This window comes from Mustela putorius, unplaced genomic scaffold, assembly GCF_011764305.1.
Source record: "Mustela putorius furo isolate JIRA1106 unplaced genomic scaffold, ASM1176430v1.1 tig00003845_pilon_pilon_pilon, whole genome shotgun sequence".
NCBI lineage: Eukaryota > Metazoa > Chordata > Mammalia > Carnivora > Mustelidae > Mustela > Mustela putorius.
This window is the reverse complement of record NW_025421998.1, coordinates 5,047,387-5,067,294: the sequence shown is the minus strand read 5'-3', so window position 1 is coordinate 5,067,294 and position 19,908 is coordinate 5,047,387. Positions and strand designations below refer to the sequence as shown.

The following is a 19,908-nucleotide window of genomic DNA, read 5'->3' as shown; positions in this document are numbered from 1 at the left end:
AAAAATGCCTGTGCCTAGAACCCTTTCCCATGGATTCTGTTTTAATTGATCTGGGAGGTGGCCTGGACATCTGTTTTTTATTTTGGGGGATTTGGGGGAAGCTTTTCAGATGATGTGCAGCCCAGGTTGAGGTTGTACCAGCAGACTGCTTTCATGCTTCCCTGGTCAGATCCTGCCTGTGGCTTGAACCCTCTGGCTGCTTCTGTTTATCCCTCTAATGGTACTTCCTGCAGACCTTCATTTGGCTGGGGGTTCGGGAAAGGCAGACCGGAGCGCCCTCCAGCCCTGTGCTGGCTTGAGCAGCTCTGCCAGCATCTGTTTCACAGATTGCCATTTGCTTCTAGAAAGTTTGCAAGCTGTTGGCCTTCAGGGACTCAAGTCACCCTTTGTGTGTCAGAGCAGAGCTACTAGGACTGCTTTCTGAAGAGAGCTTGCCTGTACTTTGTTCTACCTTGTGGCTAACCAACTTAATTTTCAAAATGTGCCGCAAGCCTTGCCTCTTACTTAGCTGTAAAGCAAAAAGTCTTCCCTTAACTGTGTATTAGTAACAGAATTTGAGTTTCTTGCAGATTTTCACATCAAATTTTAAAAATTTCAGTTCTCAAGGGGTGCCTGGGTGGCTCAGTGGGTTAAAGCCTCTGCCTTCGGCTCAGGTCATGATCTCAGGGTCCTGAGATCGAGCCCCACATCGGGCTCTCTGCTCGGCGGGGGGGCCTGCTTCCTCCTCTCTCTCTGCCTACTTGTGATCTCTGTCAAATAAATAAATAAAATCTTTGGAAAAAAAAAATTTCAGTTCTCAAAAGCTTAGTTCTAAAATGAACAATCCCGGGGTTAGCCTAACATCTATCTCTAGTTCTCTACCAAGGCTTTTTCTATTTTCTGTGTGTGAGGTTGGGGGTTGCTGAGTTCTTTCTTCAAAACAGCTGATGAGACAGGTGAACCGAAGTGGACTGAAAAGGAGCAGGTTCTGAGTCCCTGTTCTCTGCCCCTAACCCTGCTTCCAGACCCTCCCCTCACTTTCACGCACAGGGAGCAGGTCAGTCATAACCACCTCATGTCTCCTTCGAGTCAAGGTGGCCCATCGGAGCTTCCCGCTCAGGCCTCCCTGTCTGGCCACTTGGTTATGCTTTTCCGTGGACTGTGATTGTGGCTTTTATTTGGGATATTGAAAAAAAAAAAAAAGTACTTTGGAAGTTGTGAAATTTTAAAAAAAGATTGTATTTATTTATTTGAGAGTGAGAGAGAGCATGAGAGGGGAGAAGGTCAGAGGGAGAAGCAAACTCCCCAAGGAGCTGGGAGCCCGACGTGGGACTCGATCCCGGGACTCTAGGATCATGACCTGAGCCAAAGGCAGAGGCTTAGCCAACTGAGCCACCCAGGCGCCCGGAAGCTGTGAACTTCTAGGAAGGAATTCTGGGGATGTCATTTGCAGGGCTGGCCACTTCAGAGACTCCAGTGCTGGGCGCGTATGGGAGAGCTTTCTCGGGCTTTGTGTGTTGGGACGTGTGTTCCTCCCCTGCTGCTGGTCTGCGGACACTCTGGCGCTTGCAACTGCCCAGACTTCCCTTTCTGCCGAGTACATGGGAAACTCAATGTCAGATCTTTGGCTTCCTTAGAGAAATATCTAGTGCACGAGAGCATGTATTTTCGTGCACTGACTTTACCTCAGCTCTGTTTCTTTTCTTAAAATTATTTTCTGTTTGGCTTCATGTCTTCTTTCAGTTTGTTTCTTTTCTTCTAAAATATGCAGCCTTTTATTTATTTATTTTTTAAAAGATTTTATTTATTTATTTGACAGAGAGAGATCACAAGTAGATGGAGAGGCAGGCAGAGAGAGAGAGAGAGGGAAGCAGGCTCCCTGCTGAGCAGAGAGCCCGATGCGGGACTCAATCCCAGGACCCTGAGATCATGACCTGAGCCGAAGGCAGCGGCTTAACCCACTGAGCCACCCAGGTGCCCCAAAAATACGCAGCCTTTTTAGCTCTGTCATCCTTTTGAGAATAAGCTCTTGTACCAATTAGTAAGTAAATATTTTAAGAAACTGCCTTTTTGATATACTCTTCCTGCCTCGGTGTTAGCTCTTGGTCTCACTCTCTGTCATAGGTCATCTGACTGGTCCTGCTGTGTGGCTGCCCCCCCCTGCCCCCTGTCTGCAGCCCCTCATCTGCGGAGTAGAGCCCAGCAGCTCAGGGTGGATGGCCTCCCTTAGCAGGAACTGCCTCAGTTTCCCTACCACTGTCCTGTGGCCCTACACTCACTTTTGCACTTCTGTAGCTGGGGGTGGTGGGTGGAGGTTGCTGCTAGGCCTTTGCTCCCCGTTCCCACCGATGGAAGCCTGTCTCGCTGCTTTCTCTGCTGAGTCCATTTCCTCTGTGAAACCTCTGCTGACGCCCTCCAGGCAGAGTCCACGGCTCCTGGGTGTCACTTCCTCTCCTGGTGCACACGTCTGGTTGACTCACCAGGCTGCGGCTGGCCTGTAGGCGCCTTTGTGGAAATTAGGAAAAGGCACCCACCCCTTCCTCCGTCACTTTCTAGCACTTCCAACTATTGGAAAACCGTCTTAATGAACAGGAGTCTAGGGCGTGTAACCTGGAAACAGCAGCCTGCGAGGATCGTGCTGCGCCAAACTGCGCAGTTTACTTGATGGCCCTTTTGTGGATCCGCAGCGCTGCTTGTCCGACCAGAACAGGCCCTCAGCAACCATTCGCCAAACAGAAGAGTGGAAGTCCCAGTACCTGCCACTTTCTTACCACGAAAGATAGCAGGAAAGGCATATATGATAAGACCTTCTTGCACTGAACATTATTATGGCTATATTCAGACATATTTATTTTTTTAATGTTTCAGTATTTCTGAAATCAGCAGGTATCTTACAGTCAGCGTGACAGGGTGGTTAAGAGCACAGATCCTGGGCCTGCCGGGGTCTGAATCCTAGTGCTACCGCAGGGACGCATGTCTGTGACTTTGGGCACTCTGCTTCACCTCTCTGTGCCTCAGTTACTCGTCTGTAAAATGGGGATGATAACAGTAGTTCCTGCTTCATGGGGTGATTGGGAGAGTTAAATGCATTATTCTGTGTGCAGTGCTCAGAATATAGGTGCCAAGCACCTAACAGTGAGAGATATGTGTTACTTATTATATTAATGCCTATGCATACACTCACTACACTGTTGTTTTTTAACCCTGAGAAACTGTCTTTAGTTACGGTGTACAGCTTCCATTACTAGCGTCTCATTTTGATGGGCGGCTGCCTGGCCCCGGGCTTACTCAAACTGTGGTCAGACACCTGCTGCGGGTCCTGCCCGCCCACGCGGGTTTTCTGATCATGGCAAGAGATACAGAGCCCACACACAGGAAACCAGCAGGTTTTGTTGTCTCTCCTTAGTAGGGCAGAAGAGAAAGGGGGGATCTGGGGCCCTTTATAGACCAGGCTTGTTTTGAAATTTAAACCTAACTTCTTATTCATGTTGCAAGGCTTGGACTGGTAATAAATTTTGGCTGTCTAAAACTGGAAATTAGAGAGAATTGGGTTTGAAAAGTGATTTTAATGTAAAATCTTTATCTAATTGCAGCGCACCTTTCCTTTGATGATCTTCAAGAAAGCTGTGCTGTGAACTGGCGAAGGTAATGAACGCTCTGGGGCCGCATTCCCCATCAGAACTGTGGAGTACTGTCAAGTTAGACAGTATGTGTAAATTACTCCCGTAAGAGTTGCGGGTTTTTCCTGGTCTCTAGTGTCCACTTGGGACCATACCTTCCCGTGAGAGATGGGTGGCTCTTCTCCGCATTGTTTCAGGACGGTTTCCACCGCGGGCCTCCTGCCAGCTTTAGAAACTACAGCCTTGTGGGGAGTTCCCTGGGATTCATACTCACTGCCCCACCCTCCTGACTGCCCTTGGCATTAGGCAAGATCTGATTCATGCATTTTTCGGAGATGCTCTGACCATTTGCATTATGAGACTAAATGGCTTTTCCCAGATGGCATCGCTGTCACTGACCTACACTCAGCTCTGGGGAATGTTCTTACAGGCTACCCAGCACCGGCCAGTACTGGCACAGCAATCCTGCTACGTGGGTCTGGGGTTTTAGTGGCTTTCTCTTAGTTGAATAAAACTGGATGTAAGTAAATGAATACCAGGATGATCTACAGTTTCTTCCTCCCTAATTTGATATGTTGATGAAAATCCTTTCCGTATATAAACCTCAATTTAATGTTATTTTAGTGTTGAACTGGTCAACTTTAGCCCTACCTGGGGGTGTGTTTAGTTCTCGGTTCCCAAAAAGAATATCCACATGGGGAACTTTCTCCAACAGGCCTTTTCGTGGATTCATGTACCTGCAGGTTTCAGAAATGTTAAGCAGACTGTTGTTACTATGCTCTGTATTCTAGAAGGTCAAAGAGGGGTGGTGAGGATATAGATACCCTGACTCACAGGTCCAGCCGGCGGAGGAACTGGCATTCTGGTCAGTTCTCTTGCACAACAATGCCTTGGACCCCTTTATGTCACATCAATGGCTTTGTCCCAAAGAAGCGCGTAAATTCTAAGGTTAAATCTTCAAATGGGGACATAAACACTTTTCCTCTTTCCCTTTATATACACTGGGATTTCCATCTCTGTCCAAAAATCTCATTTCTTTTTGGAGAAATATCAAGATAAAGGAATTTACCTAAATCTCACAGAGGATGAGGATATGGCCCCTGCAGCGTGCGTGGTCGCAGCCTACTGGAAGCCGGCACAGAGAATCTGACTCACAGGGGTCTTGTTGGCTGGAGCCAGGGGGAAGGTGTCCCTTGGCTGCGCCTGCCTCACTTGTCAGTGTCTGTCCTCGTTTGTGTGACTTGTGTAGTCCTGTGGGCAATTGAGTGGTGGCCTGGATCGAAGCCAGTGGCCTCCTCTGTTTTACGGCCGGGTATCTCGCAGCCTCGCAGAAAGGCCCAGGCCAGGTGTGGGCAGTGGTTAAATGGCTGCGGGGACGCAGGCCAGCGGCGCTAGCAGGCCCCGCCAGGGCTTCAGGAGCCGGAGCTAGGGCCAGGGTGGGGGTGCGCGCTGAAGTGGCCGAGCAGGCCCCTCTCCATCTGCTCATGCATCATCCAGGCAGTGGGACATTTTTCAAAATATGAAAGAAAGCAGCCGGTGACCACGCCAGCCCGTTCGCAAGCTCATCAGACCGGCTCTCGGACAAAAGGACCCGCTTCCTGTTTACCACCCTGCCGGGTACAAAGCGGCTGTGCTTCCTGGCCAGGCAGGGAGCCGGCGGCGCTGAATGCTTGCTCTGTGCTCCGCGGCGCCCCCGTGGCCTGGGGCCTGGATGCGGGCCACTCTCGGGAGGGTGCCCCAGCTTTGCTCCCGGGCCAGCGGGCTTTCTGAGAGGACACAAGAGGGCATGGTGGCCTCGCCGCCTCACTTCCTTTTCAGCTTTCCTTTCTCTGCGGGCCCCCACTCAGGCGAAGGCCTTGGCATAAACCTGAATGTAACAATAAACCCGTGTCTCTTGTTTTTGCGTCTCCAGGAAGCAGCATGCCATGGGCGTTGGGCCGAATGGTCCTGTCCTCGGGCGCGCTGGCCGCTGGCAGCTGCGCCCTCATCTATTACCTGACGCAGAGTGAGTACTGCCAGGCCTCCGCCCGCTCCCTGCCCCTCTCCCACCCGAGGGAAAAGCTTCAGAGTTTCCGGCAGGTCAGAGAGAGGGGGAGGGAGCTATTTTTAGAAGCCAGGCCGCCATTCCCATGGGCTGTAGCTTCCTGCTCATCCCGTGATCAGTTTCCCTGGACCTGCAAGTGAAGATAAAGGCCCAGCACCGTGGGCAGCTGAGGCCATGGAGAAAGCCAGCCCCTCGGCTCGCAAGTGCGTGCGCCAGAGAGCCCTTCCGATTCCCGAGGCTCTGTAAAGAGGGGAGGGAGGGAGAGGCAGTACCAGCTGGTTCACAGGTGGTGAAACCGGCTGTTTCTCAAGTGCCATCAGCCTCTCTGCTGCTGACTTAGTGGAGGAGGGAACTCTGGGGAGAGCAGAAAATAAAAGCAGAGTCCAGGATGCAAAATCAGGACAGAAACCGCTTCCGGCCCCACTGCCCCCAAATTTGAATTTGTAAAGACAGGCCGTGGTGACTCTGGCGGCCAAGGCAGTTACCGTCATTCCTGTGCTGCTGGTTGCAAAGCAGCCACGGTTTTTCTCTAGACTGACTTTCTTTGAAGACCCTTTATGCCCGCCCAGCTTGGCTTCTCACCCTGACTCTGTGCCATTTTCGCTTCCTGGCGGGACGCGAGTGTCACCAGCAGACGGCAAAGGGAGCTCAGTGTCCTCGGTGTCCACTCTGCCCCGCCTCCCTTCAGAGCTGGCCCTCAGGCCTCTGAGTCTCCGAGGTGGCCTGAGAGGAGCACCACCTGGGATAGAGAAGTCAGACAGGAATCCCTCAGTCTCCACTGCCCCTGCCTAAGGGATGGGGCCAGACGCAACAGGAATGGATGCATTTTATAGGCCGGGAGCCTGCCGGCCTTTCCCCCTTCGCAGGCCAGGGTCTGCCAGTAGAGACAGCTGAGACTCCGCACGGGTCTCTCCCCACAGTTACCTGTGTGATGAGGGATGATAGAAGTGCTGGTGCCTGAGGTCGTTGTACAAGATATCGAGGATTGGAAGCTTTCTGAAATACTGAAGACAGTGTCTGACCACGGAAATCGGAGCCAGCTTCTGCTCCCTCTTTTCCTGCCTTGGCTGGCACCTGTTCTGCTCTCAGCCCCTGCAGGCCTAGTCCTGGGAAGCGGCCCAGGAGGAGCACTGTCCCTGACTTCTCCCGGCTCAGGCTCGCTTTCCCGTCCGTTACCAGGATTGGGCCTACAGGAGCAAAGCTCTTTCTCAGTGCCAGACTGAAGAAGTGCTTGGGAGGCTGACCTTTACCCCTTCCCAAGGGCAGCTTGTCTGCCTGGCACCGCCAGGGCGACGCTTCCTGGAGTTACCAGCAGCCTTTGGGCCAGGAATGCACCTGACACTGAAAGAAGTTTAAAAGCTTAACCTATGGGAACTGTTGCCTTAAACCTATAGACTTTGACAAATGAACACTTTCAGTGTCTGTTTCTTGGCCTAAGGGTTTTGCTATTGAAGTTGTGGTCTTGTTTTTTGGTTGATCAGAACCTTCATCTCATTGGAAGGGACAGCGTGTAGGAGTCCCGAGTCACAGATGTGGGCCCCAGCTCCGCCCCAGATTAGCCATGTCACTTGGAGCAGGTCATGGAGTTGTAGGACTTTAGAACCGAGAGGGAAGCTAGAGATGATCCAAGCCAACCCTGTAGATGAGGAAACGAGGTGATGCATGAGGCAGGAAATGAGAGAGGGAGAAACGGAGGCACAGAAGGATCCAGTGCCTCGCCCAAGTTCATCTGCCGTGTTCCCCCAGGTGTCTTCTCTGAAATGGACCGCTTGGAGTCAGTGGTCCCTCATTATTTTTCCATCCAGAAATTTCACATTTGTTCTGTTTCTGTGCTGTACGTGAATTGTATCCTCTAACTTTCTATAGAGAGTCTATGTGACCAAATCTCAAAAAGAAAAGTAAATGTGACAACTGTCTTTCCCCTCTAGAGGCCTTCTCCAAGGCTTCCTATTACCAGCTGGCCCTGGAGCAGCTGCACAGCCGCCCCGAGGCCCTGGAAGCCCTGGGCGCTCCTCTCAGCGTGCACCACCTCCACCTCACCGACAGGGACAACTTCGTGGACATCACCAGCGCCCGGGTAACGGCTTACCCCGCGGGCTGCAGCCTGGACACCTGGGAGGCCAGGAGAGGCCACTGCCGCCGGGGGGGAGGGGGTGTCTTGGAGAAGGCTGAAGTAAGGGATCGGGGTGAGAAAATCACTAAATCTAGCCATGACTGGGCATTGTGGAGAACCTTCTGTAAGAGTGATATGGATCTATTCATTGTCCTATGTCCGGCTTCCTTTCTGAGGGACCAGGGGGGCGGGGAGGGTGTTGTTCTGGTTCGGGTCGCCACCTTGGACTGAGCGTTGTCGGGAAGGGACCATGGTGGCGGACCACGGCTTCAGCTGGGGTTGCGAAGTGCGTCCGCAGCCAGTAGGTGCTCCTGCGAGCCCAAGCGGCTCCTTAAACGGTAGTTTTCTCCCTTTCTCGCATTGCCTCCATGGAATGCTGGCCGCTTTCTTCATGGCTCGTCCTTTCTGGTTCCCCTGATGAACCCACCTGAGTGCAAAGTGCGCTCCTCTGTCTGTCCAACAAACGCGTTAGAGTCCGCGGCGAGTGAAGGACCGATTCTAGCTGCATGCGGAATGCAGAGACGATGGCGCTCAAGGTCCACAGTGTCAAATTTACCAGGAAGATGGGGAAGCACAGGCCGGCGGTGCGGGAGGGAGCAGCTGATGGGCTGGGGGCTGCACGCAGAGGAGGGGCTGCCGGGCCAGGGCCCAGCGCACGCAGTTCTTTCTTGGTGGCAGTTTGGAGCGGGTGAGATGTGCCATCGCTTAGCTCCTGAGAGGTCAGAGTGTGAACCAAAAGATTTGCTGGTAATAGCTCTTCCTTTTAAACCAGGGATTTTTTTTTTCTTTTATTATGAAAACTTTCAAACATACAGAAAAGATAAAAGAATGTACACCGTGGCACCCAGGTAACTGCTATCTGGATTCCACGCGTGGAGCTGATCCTTGCCTGACACTGTCCGGCACCCACCACTTAACACGCATTTCAGTGCAGCGCGGCACCGCAGATGCATTTGCTCTTCTGTGTGCTTTTCTTGGCTTTTTTTCCCTCTTACTTTATTGTAAGACTAGAGTGTAGAATACATGTAACACACAAAGTATGTGTTAATCGACTGTCGTGTTCTCAGTAAGGCTTCTAGGCAACAGTAGGCTATGAGTCGTTAAGTTTTGGGGAAGTCAGAAGTTAAGATGCAGATTTTGAAATCTTCTTCAAGGGTAAACTGTTAATATTTTACTTGATTTGCTTTATCCCATAGCTGTTCATCTAGTCCGATATCTGTCCATTAACTCGTTATTTTCAGACATCCATACGCTTCATCTAAACTCATAAGCAACATATCATTAAGCAGAGGGTGTTTTTTTTTTGTTTTTTTTTTTTGAGGGAAAACTTACCTTTAGGAAAGGATATAAATCTGTCTTATTTGATGAATTTTAATAAGTGCATACACCTGTGCAGCACAGGCCCCCACCTAGATGTAGCCTGTTCCCTTTGCTTCAGCATATGCACGCTCTTCCCAGCAGGTCCTCTCACATCCCTCAGCCCCGCTAGTGACAGTCACTTTTCTGATACTTTTTCCAACATAGTTTAGCCTGTTCCAGAACCGGAAATCGTGCATTCCGTACTTCTGGGCCTTTGACATCCGTGTTGCCGCATGGAGCTGCGGTTTGTTCTCTTGTAGCAGTGGCTTTCCGAGTATCACTGGAAGTGCCCAGAGCCTTGGGTTTGCCAGCGAGAGGCCTGCCACTGACCTCACCAAACTGTTCGGAGAGGGGTAGGATGTTTGGATGGAGCCAGATGAAAAATCAGGGGAAATTCTGCAGCTAGGCTCAGTCAGAAAACAGCCGATTCTGTGAACGATCATTGGACTTCTTAGGGTTCACTCTAAAAACATTTTTTCACTTCCTTAGAGGACAACAATCCAATTGTATCTCACATTTTTCACCCCCAGCTGAAGATTCCGGTCTCTGGCTCCAAATCCCAGGGTCTTCTCCACGTCCACTCATCCCGAGACGGCCCCTTTCAGAGGTGTGTGGGAAGGTGGGTGGGAATGGGGGAGCAGGAGAACTTTCTGACGGAAACAATCCTGATTCCTATTTTCATTTGTAGCAAAGTGATTGCCGTAATAGGAGTTTGTTTTTCAAAGCTTGGAAAGTTTGACAGCCTGGACCCCAAGCCAGGGTGCTGGTTCTTAGCTGAGTCCAGACATTTTATCCAATACAATCTCCCAAAGAGCCTCTCCTTGAAAAACTTCACAGTTACAGTATCTAGATCTCTGGTAATTGCTGCTGTGCAATAGCTTCTCACACGCCAGCCTCGGTCACTGCAGATGAATAAAATCATGGGTTCCTATTCCAGAACTATTCATCCCATCCCTTATATTAAATCTCCACCCCATTAATTGGCTTTTCTTGTCTGGTTGCCAGTAGCTACATTTGCTCATTTCCCCCTCGGGAAGCTTCCCTCCATGAAGCTTTCCATTGAGCCAAGATGGGTTTGAATTCCCGAGGACGAGAGAGCAGGCAGCCCTCGGGCAGCCCCCACCTGGTGCCCCCTGGGCTCATGGACCCCTGAGTCTGGGATTAATGAAGGAGCTGGCGGAGCCCCAGCGCAGCATTGAAGGTGGATGTGAACTAGGAAACGGGGAATAAGCCGCCCCATCTCTTCCCTGGTGTGTGCCCCTTCCATTCACCCGTCATTAGTTCTTTGCTGAACTTCCTTAACAGCGATGCTGGTTAAACAATCAGAGTCCGTCAGACAATGTTCAAGCGTTATGGTAACATAGCTGCAGTATACAATAATGTTTAAAACTTTTAAGATATTATTCAAAAAACTTTTTTTTCCTTTCCTGCCCAGGTCTTTTGCCTTGGTGTGCGTGAGTAGAGACTTTTCTTTTGGTTTTTCTCAGGTGGCGCCTTCAGGAGGTCTTCTTAAAGCTTCAGGATGGGCAGCAGATTCCCGTGTTCAAGCTCAGTGAGAACACGGGTCATGAAGTAGAAAACGAGTAGAGATGATCGAAAAGACTTGGCTCCCTCCAGACAGTCTTACCTCATCACCGCGTGCCCTCGTGGCTGTGAGCCAGGCGTCCCGCCGCCGGGGTGCTTGTGTGTGCCGGCAAATTGGGATTCTGGTAGGATTCTAATTCGTCCACAAGTAGTGTGGATTTTTTAATTTAGTTAGAAATGAAAATTGTACTCTAAATATGTAAGAGTCTGTTTGAAAGTTTGTGGTCTAAAAACAAAGTACTGAATGCCAGGAATCTGTACTAAAAAGATGTTAATTTCAGCTGGTTCTCATCTCTCTTTTCTCCTCTCCCACCCGCCCCCCCCCCCATGGTTTTCAGTTCCGTCAGTGAGACCAGGACTTACTGGCAACGAGGAGGTCTTTAATTGTTAACACTAGAATGCCCTACCCTGAATTCATGTTGCTAAGTAGCTTGTGAACATTCTCAATCCCTTAGGCATTTTTTTTTTTTTTTTTGGCTTCACTGCTGTTGTTTTTATCTTATTTCTCTTTTAGTTACCAACTGTGTGCCTGATTGAAGATTTGCAAAATAACTGCTTTAATCCAGACATTTTGGAAGCTTAAACTATTTATGTGTACATAGCACATGCAAAACTAAGTTAGGAATGGGTAGTTTAAAGCTAGCAGGTCCTTATCCTTCTGTTTCATACACAACCCCCTATTCGAGAAGCACACCTTTAGGTTTTACTTGTTTTATAAGGGAACAGTATTAGGAAGTCAAAGATCTTCCTTCCCTCTGAGCACCGGAGCTGATGAAAACCAGAAATCTGATACCTTTGCTTTGAAAAGGCCAGTTTTACCCCCTTGGTGTTGTTAGGCTTAATGTGGTTATAATTGCCTACAATAAAGGACATTCATGAGCTCTTTTCCTACATTCTTAATATTCCTTGAGGGAAGCCTTTCAGAATATTGAGCTTAAACACGCTGGTGGACCATGAGGCCTTTAATCGTTGGAAGTTAGGTCTATTCTGGAGCTTGTTTCTTTAAAAATACACAGTCTTTGAATAGATTTTAGAGTGAAAAGTGAGTCTTTCCCTGAGAGCGCTTTTGCCCTGTGTTTATTGATAAACATCACAATCTATACAATCTTTCAAAGTAAATGGTAACATTGGATACACAGTTTTATGCTGCTTTTATTCTTTAAAAGTTAATACTGTGGATTGGCTATGGGTCGGTGTGTGTTGCTTAGTATCTGACTGTTCTCTGACTTTGGTTCCTTTCAGTGTTTGCTTGTTTTTCATGCTGTTGCCAAATCACAGGAAACCCGGGCCTGGGTGGACCATCTGTTCTGAAGTCAAAGCAAGTGCCAGTTGTTGTTTGTGTAGAGCTTGAATTAAGAGACTTTCTAAGCTAACTGACAGGAAATATTATCATAGCAGGAGAAGATCCTTGATTTCTATTCAAAGTCACCATCTTGGGTGCTTTTCCCAGTTAAGTTTGTTTCCACGTATGCACTTCTTACCTTCTTGTATGATAGTGAACAGGCCAGAACTTGGGTCTTTGCAGTAGACAGACCTTGTCTTCCCTTGCTTTGAGCAGAGCAGTGATGTGTAGCCGCAGCCCATGACACCCTGTGTATCCAGTCCTCACCGTGCCTCAGCCGTTGCCTCCCATGAGGACATCTCGTAATCCATATTGTCATCAGAGGAAAAAGCAACTCTTCCCCATAAGCAGTTTGAGGAAGTGCCCCTTGCATACCCTGTAATGGACAGGACAGCCTGGCGACTGGAAAAGGGGCTTCACTAGAATCACAAGAATCCTAAGGACCGTGCAAGAGAGCGCACACAGCCAACAAAGTCACGGCCAGCAAATGGTAGTACGAACTCCCCTGAGCCTCTCCTCTATAAGATGTGGCTTGTTCTCGCCCCTGTAAGTTGCTGACCAGGTGGCGTGCTGCATGTGTGGGGAGGGACTGGAGAGCTACAGAGTATTAGGATACTGTGCCAAGAGCGTTTCCAGCAGTGGTGTCAAAATGATGTAAAAGTGTGAGTTACTGTTCAGGAGGAAATCTAGGCGCGGTGCTCTGATGGGCCTGGAGATCTGAGATTTCACACAAGTGGAGAGAGCAAATCAGGGCAAGGCCTCAGCAGGACGAGTATGAACTGTGCCCCAGAAATAAGATACCCAGTTGGCCAGGGTGTAGCTTAGCTTAAGACCTCGTAAAAGAAAGCCCTGGAAAGGTAAGCTAGCTAGAGCATGTGTCCGCGTTGGCATTTTGCAGGTGGCCATTAGAGATTTTGGCGTAAGCACTGGATTCTACAGTTAATGAAGGTTTAAGCGACCATGATGAATGTGTCCTGACAGGGCTGGTAGTCCTGTCCCTTATGCCATTGTGTGAGAATTGACTTCCTTCTGCCTATCTTCCCTTCAACCATCCCCCCGTCTGGAGATTCAACACCACCTGAGCAAACAAGGTGTGACTACTCCTGGTTTTGGTAAAGTTGCTTACAGCAAAGGTGAAGCTGAAATAAATTTTCTGTACATGAAACAGCCAGAACTTGGCAAATAGTGAGCTGCGGCCTCCGCTGTAGTGGAAAGGGCGAGGTAATGCTCAGTAGGCAGCAGCGCCAGCATTTTCTGAAGGCAACCGGTCTTAGGCCGCTTGACTCTGCTGTTTTCAGTTTGTCTGTATGAAAAATAGGACTCCGTCTTTCCCAAGCACCTGCCTTACAAGTGAGAGTGTTTACACTGCTTGTCAGGCTGCTTAGGCAAAAGCTGCTGGTCCACACAGGACACCTGATGACTGCAGGGGTCATGGAGATGGCGGAAGGATGTTGGGAAGACCTCCAGTGCCCACCCACAGGATTCTCACCTCCTTAATAACCTGCTCATGGTCCTGACTTTGGCCGACTGCAGAGTCATTCATTTGAAAGTACTGTAAGGAACATGTACCGATGATACTTCATGTGGAAAACCCAAAATCTTTTGGAAACCCAAAAGATTCCACCCCAAAGGACTAGAACCATACAGCAATTCAGTAATGTGGTAGGCTGCACAATCAATGCACAGTTGCTTTCTTTTATACTAACAGTGAAACTGTGGAAAGGGAAATTAGAGAATTGATTCCTTTTACAATAGCACCAAGAACTGTAAGATACCTAGGAATAAACCTAACCAAAGAGGTAAAGGATCTGTACTTGAGAACTACAGAACACTCATGAAGGAAACTGAAGATGACAGAAAAAGATGGAAGAACATTCCATGCTCATGGATCGGAAGAATAAATATTGGTAAAATGTCTGTGCTGCCCAGAGCACTCTATACTTTCAATGCCATCCTGATCAAAATACTATCGGCATTTTTCAAGGTACTGGAACAGTCCTAAAGTTTGTATGGAACCAGAAAAGACCCTGAATCACCAAGGAAATGTTGAAAAAAAAAAAGCTGGGAGTGTCATGTTGCCTGACTTCAAGCTTTATTACAAAGCTGTGATCACCAAGACAGCACGGTACTGACAAAAGCAGACACACAAGCCAGTGGAACAGAGTAGAGAGCCCAGATATGGTCCCGCAACTGTATGGTCAACTCATCTTCAACAAAGCAGAAAAAATATCCAATGGGAAAAGAGTCTTTTCAGTAAAGAGTGCTGGAAGAATTGGACAGCTATATACAGAAAACACTAGCCACAGCAGCTTCTTTCAAGACAGGTCTCCAAAGGCAAAGGAAGCAAACACAAAAATGAACTTTTGGGACTTCATCAAGATCAAAAGCTTCTGCACAGCCAAGGAAACAGTCAACAAGACAAAGAGGCAACCCACGGAATGGGAGAAGATATTCACAAATGACACTATAGATCTTGGATATCAGCCCTTTGTCTGTAAAGAACTCCTCAAACTCAACACTTAAAAAACAGATAATTATATCAGAAAATGGGCAGAAGACATGAACAGACACTTCTCCAAATAAGAAATGCAAATGGCTAACAGACACATGAAAAAATGTTCATCACTAGCCATTAGGGAGACCCAAATCAAAACCACACTGAGATACCACATTACACCAGTTAGAATGGCCAAAATCAACAGGCAGGAAACAAGTGTTGGAGAGGATGTGGAGAAAGGGGAAACTGCCTACACGGTTGGTGGGAATGCCAAGTTGGTGCAGCCACTTTGGAAAACAGTGTGGAGATTCCTTAAGAAATTACAAATAGAGCTTCCCTGTGACCCTGCAATTGCACTACTAGGTATTTACCCCAAAGATACAGATGGAGTGAAAAGAAGGGCCATCTATATACCCTAATGTTCATAGGAGCAATGGCCCCAGTCTCCAAACTGGAAAGAACCAAGATGCCCTTCAACAGATGAATGGATAAAGAAGATGTGGTCCACCTATACAATGGAATATTACTCAGCCATCAGAAAGGAGGGATGCTCAACTTTTGCATCAACCTGGGTGGGACTGGAGGGGATTATGCTGAGTGAAATCAGAGAAAGTCAGTTATATGGTTTCACTTACTTGTGGAACATAAGGAATAGCATGGCGGACAGGAGAAGGAAGGGAAATCAGAGGGGGAGACGAACCATGAGAGACTGTGGGCTCTGAGAAACAAACTGAGGGTTTTAGAGGGGAGGGAGTGGGGGTTTGGGTGAGCCTGGTGATGGGTATTGAGGAGGGCACGTACTGCATGGAGCACTGGGGGTTATATGTAAACAATGGATCTTGGGATACTACATCAAAAACTAATGATGTACTATATGGTGGCTAACATAACATTTTAAAAAATCAGGAAAAGAAAAAATAGCATTTTACAGTCCAGGGTAGGAAAGTGGGAGATGAAAAAAACAGGCCTCTCAGATACAGGTCTATATCACAGATCACATACAGTGTAGTGTCTTTTATCACTAAATAATAAGCCTTAGAGGCAGAAATTACTTTTCCTCCACCACATAATACTTTTTAAAAATAGCTTTTAAAATTAGCTACCATGTTAGTGTCAGTTACGTTGCAGTCTTACTTTACTTGCAAGTTAGTTTTATAAAGTGAGAAACTATAAACCAATCTCTCCCATGAATGTTGCTGCAAAATTCTAAATTTTAGCAACTGAATCCAGCAACATATAGTTAGTGGTATATTGTATTTCGCAAAATATTGTGCTGCCTATTCCTTTGCAGTGCCCCCCTCCATGGGAAGACTCTATAGCCCTGCTTTGAACTTAGGTGTCACCCCGTGGCTTGTTTTGGCCAGTGAATTTGTGAGTGGAAGTGATAGGGAAGACTTCTGAGTAGACGTTTTAAGGGCCAGGGAACCAAGGTCTGGTTCCCCATGTCCTCTTTTCTCCCTTCCCTAAAATCAGTAATATTCTAGATGGTAGCTACCCCGGGGACTCAGGTTCTGGAACGAAGTTGATATGTGACAGAGCTTACCACTGAAGCACGATGGGCCATGTAGCACATTTGAGAAATAACAGCAATAAGCCCCGAAGATCAGCGGCCATTTTTACATCAGCCTAGTCTAGCCTCTGGTAATTGTTCACATCGACTGAGAGAGGTTTATTTCAGGAGTGCTCGGTGGCTCAATCATTAATAGATCTAAGGAGGCGAAATTAGGATACTTTAATACAGGATCCACAGTTCCCCTTACAGGAGAGGAGTGTGTGCACATGCCTGTATTCCCCAAAGCCAGCAGCTCACTCAATGAGGAAACTACCAGAGATTTTTCCCACTCAGGTCAGAAACAAGATGAGTTATATCCAGTGTAGTTAGGCAAGAGGCCTAAAACCTAGGAAGAGGAAAGCAGTTACTGTTTAGGTAGATTATATGACTACGTATCAGCAAAACCCAAAAGAATCTGTGGCAAACTACAGAGTACTTAGTGGAGAGTATAAGATTAATATAGAAAAATCTTCACGTATACAAGTAGTAACCAGTTTGAAGAAATAACGGAGACCAGACTCCATCTACAGCAGCAGAAAACAAATTATTTAGGAAAAAAACTTAGCAAAAAATCTGCCAAACTTGTATGAGAAGTGCTAAAACACTACCAACAGATACAAAGTACGACTGGACAACTACAAAGATTTCCACATTCATAGATAGCAAGATTCTTCTTCGGAAAGATGCCAGTCCTCCTGGAGTTCAATTTAATGTATACCAATAAAGAGAACATTAGGGATTTTTAAAAGTTAGATCAGCTAATTAGTTTGGAAGAGTAAGCAAAGGCAGCCAGGAAATCCCCGCAAAGCAAGGTCAAGGAGGGAGGGCTTGTCTTGCCAGACATTAAAATATAAATAATGCAGCACTGACCCATGAAGAGACGCCACAGCAACACCGCACAGAGAATACAGACGCATGTCCAAGTGCACACGGAAACCTGGTTATGGTAACCGCTAGCATCTGTGTCGGGAGGGAGTGGGGGACATCTGAACAATGACAACAGCTGATAGCTAGATGCAGAAAGACAGCATCGGATCCACTGTCAACCATACAAATAACAATTAGATCAAAGATCTAAATGTAAAAATGAAACCCATCTATATACTAGCAAAATTATAGGTAACTCTTAGAACCTGGAAGTAGAGAGATCTTCCCAACGAGTCACCATCTACAAGTGATAAGGCAAATTAATAAACTTGACTGTATAAAAACAAATTTCTGCATGTCTAGAAATAACAAAAACAAAGCAAAAAGCAAATGCTAAAGTGGGGGAAATATTTACCTATTTTTACAAGACGTATTTATTTGAAAGAGAGAGTCAGGAGGGGCAAAAGGAGAAGAGATCATCTCAGACAGACTCCCCAGCAAGTCCAGAACCTGAAATGGGTCTCCATCCCACAACCCCACATGATCTGAGGGGAAACCAAGAGCCAGACCCTCAACCAACTGAGCCACTCGGGTGCCCCAACATTTATAATTTAAATCGCAAAAGTTAACATTCATAATTTGTAAGGAGCAAAAGTAGAGAAAAACCATAACCTGGAAGAAAACTGAGCAAAAGATACTAATGAATGAATTCACAGGAAAAAAATGCAAGTGAATTATATTTTTAAAAAAAAGTTCAACCTCATTCTTAAAAAGAATGCAAATTAAAACTAGTGATACCATTTTTCTTCAAGCAAATTGGCAATAATCCCTCAGTGTGAGAACCTACTTGAAAAGCCGTGAGGAAACAGGCTCTCTTAAATTGCAGATGGGATGAGAACAGCGATACAACCTCTGCAGAGGGGAACTGGACAGACAGTATCTGGAAAAATGTTACGTACCTTCACCATTTGACCCACCGATCCCATTTCTGACACTGTGTTCTAAAAAGCAGCTAACAAAAATAAAAAATGCCATTTACATAGTATTACTTAAGGAACTCTATTTGTAATAGCAAAAACTGGAGACATACAACCAAAATATCCATCGACAGACTTTGAAACCTTGGATACTTTCAGATCAATGAATCTATATTATAAAATTGTGATTATTGAATGTTGTTGGTTGAGTACATAGAAGAAAATGGTAAAATCCCTATTTTGTGAATTTCTGAAATTGGCAATTTTTATGTTAAGTAGCATTTCACTGTTTTTCAGGGTTAGTTCCTTTCCTGAATATTAAGGCCACTGAAACCTCTTTTTACGCTCTTTCATGAATTCTTTTACCATAAACCAGGAGTTTTCAGAGTGAGTGAAAAATTAGACAGGGATCATAACATTTCAGGCAAAACAACCTCTCTTCTCCCTAGTATTTTTTTAAATTCTGCAACTAAATGAAGGTACTAGGTGGTAAATAACCTTGAAAATTTTTGACTATTTTAGTCTCATCAATGCAATTTAATTCTTTCAGGTGTGTGTGAGTTTAAAGTGTATTTAGGGTTAGTTTGTTAATACCCGGCTAATGACCTTTCCCCCTACATAGGACCATCTATGTTGGTGCCAAGATCAATCCTGCTTTGGTTTCTGTGGCCTGAGCTATAGACCACGCGTTACATTACTAGGACTGTAACTCACCTCTTGTCCAACGTTCTCTGAGCAGCCTTTATGACTTTTTCTCTATTAAATTTTCTTCCAAACTGAGGTCAGTTGTAAAAGTTTAGGAGTTTGTGGTTCTCACCTGACCTTCCTCTATAAGAGTGTGGCATTTTCTCCTACTTTTCATGTGAAAACAACAAAATAAAACATTAAAACAGAATTTCTAAACTGACTAAAACCACTTATACATTTTGCCTATTTTTTCATAAACTTCTCAAGCTAAAATATGACAGTATGGAATTTTATTATTATTAAAAATGGACTTGCAGATTCTGTGAACAAATTCAATAATACTGGTTTGGTTCTTCATAAGCTTGTTAAAAGAAAAAATTAACATCATTAGGTGAGTATAAAGCTAATTGATAAATCACTAACGGAAAGATTTTATTTGGCCCACTTTCATGAAGGCTCTTCATGTTCTGTATAAGTCAAAAAAATGTCAGTATATCTTGACATGTGTTTACAAAAGCCACTAAAGATGCAGCACACTGCAAACAGCAAAGTGTCTGGCTAAAAGAAAACAGATTTTTTTTTTTTTTAACAAATACAGCAACTATATTAAATGTATTTATTTGGAATGTAATGTAAAGTGGTTTTCAAAAAAATCTAAATGTTACCTAAATGTTCTGGTTTTAAAACTGGACAAATCAAGTATAAAAATGTGTCACTCAATAGTGGACATTTTTCTAACCTCCCTTCTCTTTTTGCCAGAGAGAGGTTTAAAAAAATGTGCCTAAACTTGTGTTTTTCCTCTTCCAAGAGGAAAGGAACTTACCTGCGGCTTCACATAGTGGTCACGGGTTTTCACAGAAAACCCTGCCATGGTGGTAGCATTTCCTCCTCTTCCTCCTATAGCTCGATTAGAAACGCTGGTTTTGAAGAAACTGTAAATGCGGCCGATTTAGTGAGAAACTGCAACCTGCCGGTTGGAACTGCCTAATCAGCTTCAGCTGATGCTGTATGAAGGTAGCGGGGCTCTGACACCTGCAGGCAGGGGGTGGTTACAGACCGTGGGGCAGAGTCCTGTACAGTACACCGCACACACTTCACAACACAACACATGGTTAGGTGCTGCCACCAGCTCATGACCCTGACATTTAAGAACTCATGCAGAGGAGAGCATCGAGTGAGCCCCAAAGAGCAACTGTGAAGGGACTGGTCGGGCGACAGACCAGTTATATTCCCAAGTCTCCTGCCGCCCTGAGCCTAATAAAAGATAAATAAGGACACGACTCAGAC

The 19,908-nt window shown here is 46.4% G+C and overlaps 1 protein-coding gene across 3 annotated transcripts in view; it reads left to right on the top strand.

Moving 5' to 3' along the window:
* LOC101684076 overlaps positions 1-13,857 on the top strand; it is a 97,017-nt gene extending 83,160 nt beyond the window's left edge. For 2 of the 3 annotated variants that reach the window (XM_013059376.2, XM_004739369.3), the window contains exons 2-6: positions 3,573-3,624; positions 5,512-5,604; positions 7,572-7,720; positions 9,646-9,722; positions 10,603-11,831. In XM_013059376.2, coding sequence (XP_012914830.1) covers positions 3,573-3,624; positions 5,512-5,604; positions 7,572-7,720; positions 9,646-9,722; positions 10,603-10,671 — 440 coding nt within the window. In that variant the 3' untranslated portion in view covers positions 10,672-11,831. Of the gene's footprint in view, positions 1-3,572; positions 3,625-5,511; positions 5,605-7,571; positions 7,721-9,645; positions 9,723-10,602; positions 11,832-11,941 lie in introns of those variants that run through there. The other variant, XR_001180499.2, reaches the window with a different exon arrangement.
* The last annotated feature ends 6,051 nt before the right edge of the window (positions 13,858-19,908 follow it).